At 42.8% G+C, this 8,449-nt stretch overlaps 1 protein-coding gene across 2 annotated transcripts in view; it reads right to left on the bottom strand.

Moving 5' to 3' along the window:
- Nucleotides 1-1,419: 1,419 nt before the first annotated feature.
- The window catches only part of LOC101561702 (chondroitin sulfate proteoglycan 4), a 62,006-nt gene continuing 54,976 nt past the window's right edge, over nucleotides 1,420-8,449 (bottom strand). For both annotated transcript variants that reach the window (XM_023708880.1, XM_023708887.1), the window contains 2 exons: nucleotides 5,501-5,687; nucleotides 1,420-4,858 (listed from right to left, as the gene is read on the bottom strand). In XM_023708880.1, the coding sequence (XP_023564648.1) occupies nucleotides 2,814-4,858; nucleotides 5,501-5,687 (2,232 nt within the window). In that variant the 3' untranslated portion in view covers nucleotides 1,420-2,813. The remainder of the gene's footprint in view (nucleotides 4,859-5,500; nucleotides 5,688-8,449) is intronic.

The raw sequence follows: 8,449 nt of genomic DNA, 5'->3' as shown, positions 1-8,449 counted from the left end.
AGAAGAAGGAGTCTCTCAAAGAGAAAGCCATTTGGGCACATCTTTTTTTTTCTCCACTGCAATTTCTGTCTTAAATGTGGCTATCTTGTTTGGAGCTGTGTTGCCAATCACAATCCACATCACAGAGAGTTGAACAAAATTAGGCAAAGATACAGCTCGAGCAAGGAAAAGCAAGGAGAACAAGAGCTTCGGTCTCAGGATGACAACCTGGAACTGCTCCAGCAGCCTGGAACTTCTACCTTCACAATGCTCCCTGTCTCAGTTCCTCTGCTCACATTGCTGGGACAAATACCCAGCACCCAAGATGAAGGAAGGAAAGGGTTATCTAGCTCGCAGTTACTGGAGGTTTCAGTCCACACTCAGCTGGCTCCAAGGCAGAGAGCAGCACAGAGCAACCTTTCTCTGAGGTGCTCAGGCAGCTGGCTAGCCTCTCTGCCCTCCTCACACTGTAATGCAAATTACCAGGCAGGTGCAGCATCCACACCCACAACAATCAGTTGCAAACTCCAGAAGCTGCCTCAAGACTGCGTGAGGCTTTGGCGGGACAACTAGACACAAACTGTAACAATAACTGAGATAACACTTTCCTGCCTAGAGCAGAGATGGCAAACTACAGTCTACGGGACAGATTCCAGCACTAAGAATTGCTTTTACATTTTTCTTTCTTTCTTTTTTGAATTGAATTAAGTAGTTTATTGAAAAGCTCTAAATAATCCCAATCCTAGCAGTTCCTTTTTCAGAAATTGATTATAAAATGTATATAGAATAAAAGTTCCCAAAATACTAAAGACACTAGAAGAAGAGACAGAAAAAACTTTCTGAGTCAGCAACCAAAACTTATTAAGATTTTACTGCAATTATGACTGATATTAATGTAAACTTTAGAAAAGAGATCAAAAGAAACAAATCAAAAATCCAAGAAAGAACCATGTTTTTGTGGATGTGATTTTGTGTAAGATTGGCGCCACAAAACAAAGAAGAAAAGTTGGTTTATCTGATAAATATATTTTAACAATGATTTTTCCATATAAAAAGAATGAAGTCTCACAACAAGTGGAAAAAATTCAGTAGATCTTAGAACTAAATTTTTTAAAAAGTATTTTGAGGCTAGATGTGGTAGTATATACCTGTAATCCCAGCTCTCAGGAGGCTGAGACAAGACAACTGCAGCCAGTTTGAGGCCAGAGAGACACTTACTGAGTTCAAGGCCTATCTAGACCACATAGCAAGCCGTTGTAGGGAGTGTGACAAGTAAAATAATATGGGATATTGTTGATGACTCTAGAATAGAGAAAGCCAGTGCAAGGCACATATACCCCATTCTGTATTTAATTCCCTGCTGCCTTAAGCTATCTTTGCATAGCTTGTTGAGGCAAACCTTTGCATAAACAATACTACCATATAAGTCATAGACTATTCATAAATAGATGAGAATAGTTGATACTATTTTCTCTCTCAATGTTTTGAACTAACCCTACAATAACATACCATTTAGCAAGTGATTTGCTCCTAATTATATTCCATTAATTAACTTCTGTAAAGAAAATTTATTCAAGCTTAATTTAGAGGTTGTTTCACTATTCATATTCCATGTGTAGGTGCCTCAAAATTTCTTTCTTTTTTAAATTAATTTTATTGAGGAAAAAATTGCAATGTGACAGTACATTTTTCAGACTATTAAAAAAGAAAAATTAAGAATGACTGACAGAGACCATCAGTGGCCCACAAAATCTAAAAGCTTTATCATCTTACTCTTTCTAGAAAAAGTTGACAAGCCCCTCGCCCAAGCCACTCCCATGGATGTCTTGTGATTTGCTGCCCAAAGATTTCCTAATGGAAGTACCAATATCCTCATTTTATAATTATAGACACTGACGCTGGAGCTGGGTAATGGTGGGTAAAATGAGGCAACTCAAATACAAATTGGGCTTTATTTCAATTTGTTGTAAAGCAAAGCTAAATTGAGACATCAAAAAGCATTTAACAAAAGTTCTATCATCTAGCTCTTTAAATATTTTTGGTGTACTAAGCTTGACTTTACAAATCAGAATGAAGCTTCTTGGTGGAACACAACGCAGTGGTACCTTGGCTTGTGAATTTAGTTTGTTTTATGTTCTGAGGGAAGGTGGCTGCACTTCCGTTTGTGTGGGGGAGATAGCCGTGCCCGTGTCTGTCATCCAGGGTGGAGTCTGCAAACGGAAGCAAAATTTTGCCACGTGTTTTTGTTTGTGAACCACACTGAGGCATTACTGTTAGTCTCGTGAGTATCTTCCAGGCCAATCTAACTGTCCTGCAACCAACAAGGCATTTCCAGGGTTGGGAAACTAAATCCTGAGACTCTTAGGGAGAAAACACCAGACATTACCCAGACACACCAATGTGATGGCTCAAACAGTTCCTACCCTTCCTGCTGACTCAGAATTCTCAATGAGATAGATCTAAGCCCTTCCTCAATGGCCTCTACATCCGTGTAATGACTGCTCTTACAGTGGGGCAAACATATTCAGAAGCTCCTTGGAGAGGGGTTTGAAAATCAACAACAATGTATATACTATAAAAGTGAAGTCCAAAAGAAGGCATTGGTGGAGGAAGGCCTACTACGGAAGCTCATGAGAGCTACGCAGAAGCTACAATGAACACCTACCCATCTCTTCTGGGGCTATCCCTGGGCACTGAGTGTTGACCACAGCCAGCCTTTTTTTGGTTTTGTTTTGCTTTTTTAATTCAACCAACACTGTGTTTGGCCATTGTTTCCCAATGACTCTTCTCATACTTACAAAAATCAGCTGGCAACAGACGTGCCCGCCCTCCATCTACACCCAGTACTGGTTGTGTTTCAGGGTGGGGTGGGTTTGTCGGCAGAGCCTGACCATGTTGGGATCCAGGTTCCCCCAGCTCTCCCAAGGGGCACACTTTCCTACTGGTTCAGTCATTGTGGGGAATGTTTCCTCACACTGTAGAGCCTTGAACAGACTAGCCGGGGGGCACCTGGAGCTTTGGATAAGAGGCGTCACCGTGACAGAGGGAACAGTTGTGCTTCTTTCTGGCTCATAACTTGGGGTTATGGGTTCTAGGTTGGCATTGAGGTTAATAAGCGGCTTTGGTTTTTCTTCTTTCCGGCCCAGCAGCCAGATACACAAAGTCACCAAAATAACTATCAGCAGGAAGAATGCCACAGCCAAGGGTATGGTGACCACCAGTGGGTAGTTGCTCTCTCTAGGCTGACTGGGTGCCCTGGGGCTGACTTTGGCAGCAGCTGGTGGCCACATGACCCCCATGGGAGAAACTGTGCTGTCCACATGTGGCTCCACATCACTGCGTGGTTCCCAGGAATCTGTGCCCTTCCACCTGGCCTGGGTCAGCCTCCCCTGCATTTCTGTTTGTGTTGTGAATCCTGAAGAAACTATAGGCTTTTGGGGTGAGAAAACTGATCTCATATGGTTCTCTCCAGTGACCGGCGGAACAGCTGGTGTAAAAGTCTGCAACAGCAAGGGGTCACGAGGCACTATGGTAAAGGGGAGATGCCCTATCGCTGGCTGTACGTAGTCCGCCCTGAGCAGGAAGGTGAAGGAGTCGTTCAGTGCATCAGTACCTGTGAGATTCACGAGCACATCAAGAACCAACAGTCCTTGGTCAACATCCTTCTGTGTGAACAGCCTGGCATCATCCATTGTCATACTGTGAACCACTCGTCGCACAAGCCTCCCGTGGACAGGGGGTTCTGTCACCTCAAATGTGGGGTCGCTATTAGTGATATTAGCAAGCTCGCTTGCATCAAGGTCCTCTCTTCTCAGCTGATGAGCCACTCTGTTGGTCACTTTCAGCTCGGATGCAACCCGCAACTGAGGTTGTACACGGATGCCCAGCCTTTGCCCTGTCAGGTTGCTTTCTGATGTGAACACTGAGAACTGCAGCTGGTCTTCCGCAGCTGTGAGATCTGTCATATGGTAAGACAGCCTTCCTGAGTCCACGTCCTCCTGGCCAAAGCTGGTGACCACCTGGTTCTCAAGCAGCAGATGCCCGTGCTGGGGGGGGCCTGTTATCCTGTATGTGATCTGGGGGCTCCGTCCATTGGTAACTGCCAACAGGTGAGCACTGGTGACAGTGACAGCTGTCTGGCCTTGTGGGAGACATAGGTCAGAGAGGTTCACAAGGGCGATGGAGGTGGGGACGACGTCCAGGTGGAAGAGCTTGTAGAGAGGACGGTGTTTGCCATCAGTCACACTAAAGTAGAACACTCCAGAGGATGGGCTTCCGTCTTGTGTGAACCACACTTGATGGCTATCAACGTCGGCTTGTGTAAACTGGTGAAAAGGTTCAGTTGAATGGTTAGCCAGTGACAAAAAGCCATTATTGGGGTGACGGATGATCGTGTATCTGATCTCATCTGGAGGACTGTCCGGATCCTCCACTTTCAGGATCTCAGGTCTCACAACCAAACTGTTGCCCTGCCGCACTTGCAACCGAAGTCCTTTGGTCTTTAATTCTGGTGCCTGGTCATTCACAGGAGCGATGGTGATGTTAAACAGCTCCTCAAGAAAACCAGCTTCTGGCTTGGTGGCAGATGTGCTTTTTTTGTTTGGCCAAGCAGCAAAGGTAAAATTATCCGTCAGTGATTCAGAGTCATCGTGAAGGTATGTCACTCCAAATTTATTAATGATAAACTGGGAGAAATTGGGTTTTTCTGCAGTAATGTTTCTTTCTCCCACCATGATAGTTCCATGGTGGGGAAGAGATAGAACCTGGAACCAAACTTCATAGGAAGAGCGCTGAGATTTGGGTAATTTAAATAAGAGATTGGAAGCATCTAACTTCGATCGGTCAATTAGGACTTTGTCTCCCTCCTTGACGGCAGCTCCTGGTGACACACAAACATGAAGAATGAGTGGCATTTCATTAGCGCATTCAGATGACAGTTTCAGCAAGGCTTTCTCCCTCATATCTGCCTCTCCTAGTGGATTCCTCTAAGGGCTTCAGGTGCTTGGGTACCTGAATTAGCACTGCCATCCATTGAATATGAAAACAGAATTAAATACAAGCACACACACGATTAAGTCAACATTTCAGGCAAGTGCACTTTAAATCCTTCAGATTCGCTTATAATTTAATTTCCCAACTTAGCTATTTCTAGGCTTTCTCTTGCCTTGAAAACAGGTGCAACTTTCAATACCCTTTTCCTTTCAAGAACTTGCCATATTTGGCATTTTTTCACTTTCTGTCAAGAATGATCAGTTGTAAGCATGGTCAAGCACCCATTTGGAGATATAAAGAAAATTCTTGAAACCCAAATTATAATTCTTTTCCCAATACAACCATTAAACTTACAAGAGGAAAGAGAAAAGGCCCAGAAAAGGGGGGCATACAAAGGACAGTTCCTCATAACTGTTCAGTTTTATTTCAGAGGTTATTATAATGACATTAGCAAAAAGGGAAGGCTTTATTTCCAAGTTGTTCCCACCTGAATAGAGAGAAAGCGCTCACCACTTCATAGCAGCATTACCTGTATTTGCGAGCAGATGGCTGTGGCGACCAGGCTCATTAATTTCATATGAAATGGTAATAAAGAATTCCTCAGGGCCTAGAACTGCTGCAGGTGGAGAGGATGCTACAAACGTGAAGGAATCTTGCATGGTCCAGGCGGCGTTCTCCTGATCCGTGTGCTGGTACAGTATCAACCCTTCACTGACCTGGCCAGGAAGTAAGAAAAATTAGCCCCTGACCTCCAAAATGATACGAAGACCACAATGCGGCCTCTGTGAGCCAGGTGAGTCAGAGAAGGCTCAGAGAGGCCCCTCCCCTCGCTGCTCCCTGGACTGAGATGAACTGCACGGAAAGCCCAGGGACAGGAGGCATGCTGGCGACACAGGAGGGTCCCAGCTAGGGCACCCAGGAGGGACAGGTGCGAAAAGTCTGATGCAACAACAACACAAGCCAACAGGCGGTAAGTTAGGATAACCTGCCTTGTGCTTGGGGCAAAGACGCCCAGAATAGAAGCAGGTAGATGGGGCCGCGTTTTCTCTCTCTCTCTCTCTCTCTCTCTCTCTCTCTCTCTCTCTCTTTAGGGAAGGATCTACAGGGTGTTCAGGGTCTCACAACTAGATCAGACTCGTAGTGATCCACCTGTTTACAGCCTCCCAAGAGCTGGGATTACAGGTGCGCCACCACGCCCAGTCTCAACTGCCATCTCCATGTACCCTGGGCCAGGGGATCAAAACCCTGGCCCCTATGCCTGCTTGCAGGTGCTTTAATCTGCTTAGCTATTTGGCCAGCCAGAGGGGTTGTTGTTTGTTTGTTTGCATTTTGTTTTGTTTTGTTTCTGTTGGTTCTTTTCTAAATGGTTGGGGAGAACTCCAGCCACAGAAATCTAATCCCATCCCCCAGACAAAGCTCAGATAACCCTTCGCTTACACCCTCATTCCTTTTCCTCCATTATCTCCTCTAATTTCCTGAAGTGCGCGTGACCATCCTCTCCTCCCGCCATGTTTCTACTTTCTTTCCAGCCATCTCTGTTCTATCCGCTATCCTTCCTAAATCTCCTGACCACCAGATAAATCCACATTATCCAGGGGAAACACTTTGAATATAAGCTCCAAGTTTACGACTAGTTCTGTTACATAATTGTATATTCTGCTCCTATGGTTTAAGGTGCAAAATTAATAGCTACTGCAGTTTGTCAGTTTCTGAACTGCACTTTATGCTATTGTTATTGCTAATTACAGTACTTTGGGATGTCACGACTGTTGCCATCAGCTGTTCTCCCTTCTGTAACAATACTGGGAAGCTCTGGGGTAATAGCCTCATCAACAGCCCAGCAACAAAGGACTGGGGATGAGCCAAGTGGATAAAACGCCTCACTGTTAGTTAGCTGGGAAGGTAGGACCTCGGCACAGACACAAGCCAAGAACTTCCGATGCACAGAAGATACCCAAGGAACAGACTTTTCCTAGAGAAGACTTAATGTTAGTGATAAAGCTACCTAGTACAAAAACTTTCAAGTGTCAACACAGAAAACAAACTAAAAATTTTGAAATACAAAATGGCAAGGCACAGAAGCAAGGTGCAATCTCAAAAACATCCAGTCCACCCAGCACAAATCAAGAGACAAAGTGGAAGACACACACCTGAAATTTCTGAAATGACAGTAACTGAAGTAAAGAAACAAATCCATGAGGCTATGGAGGAAATCAGATCAGAAATAATCTCTCAGAAAACAGATCCTAACTGGAAGAGACATGTCTTTCCAGGGCTCACTTTCCTCCTGCTCAAAGTATTACACATATTGCAAATACAGGAACATTGAAAGTAGGGCAGCTTATATTTCAAATTTAGGAGATTCTATTTCAAAAATGATCTATTCATTTTGAAAAGCACAGTGGTTTTCAAAAGACTAATACCCTACAGTATTGTATTATACAAAAATTAATCTCTACTTATACAAAAACTAATCTCTACTTCCTCGTCAGTTTCAGCAATTAACAACTCATAGCCAGTCTTATTCCATGAGTAGCCCTGTGGACTTTTCTGCCAACAGATTATTTAGAATCAAATCATAGACATATCATTTCATCTGGAAATGCTTTACAAGTACTGGCAAAAAAAAAAAAAAAACAATTCATTTTTTAGTTTGAAAGGCAGTTTTTGCATTTTTGTAGTTCTTCCACATTAAAAAAAAAATCCTATTACTTGGACAAGCAAGATTTTAGGAAATCTACACACAACATTTAGTATTTCTCATAGCTTTTTCTATGAAGGATTGCCTTTCTAACTATTTTCTTACAGTTTACTTTCTGAGGATAGTGGATTGCTTTGCAGTGTTTCTTACATTTTGGATTTTGCTAACTGCATTTTCATGATGTTAACATGTCCCTCTTTCCTCATGTTTCCTATACAATGTAGTTAATTTAGAAGCTTAAATAAGAACTAAGTTCCATTTCTGGATATGAATATCTTACAAATTGTACTAAATAATTCCTTTTTTTTCCTCTTGTAAGGCACAACCGTACTTGGTTAGGGTATGTTAAGGCTGTTAAGTGGTTTCAAATATTGGCAGGTGGACCCATTTGTTGAAAGGTTTGCCACCAACCAGTCACTGAATAGCTTCACAGAATCACTGATATTATTATCTTGATCCATTTCTCCAATGGCAAAACATTAATATTATTTCTTTCATCATTCCTTGTTCGTGTATTGTCTGGCAGCCTTCTGTAAGGAAGAACATTCATTCGTCAGCTATTTGCCCACAAAGAGTAATGGGAGGGACAAGAGAAATCCTTGATTGTTTTAGAATCATTACAGACTTATAAATGTTACTATATATTTTATTCTACTGCAGTTATTCTCATTGATGTTCAAATTGTCCCACCTTGCCTTATGTGATTTTTTGATATTTAACTTGTGTTTAATATCTGTGACTTGCCAAGGTTCTTTCTTTTTTTTTTTTTTAATTTTT

This window comes from Octodon degus, unplaced genomic scaffold, assembly GCF_000260255.1.
Source record: "Octodon degus isolate 3935 unplaced genomic scaffold, OctDeg1.0 scaffold00001, whole genome shotgun sequence".
NCBI lineage: Eukaryota > Metazoa > Chordata > Mammalia > Rodentia > Octodontidae > Octodon > Octodon degus.
The sequence above is the reverse complement of the archived record's forward strand: the minus strand, read 5'-3'. Positions and strand labels throughout refer to the sequence as shown.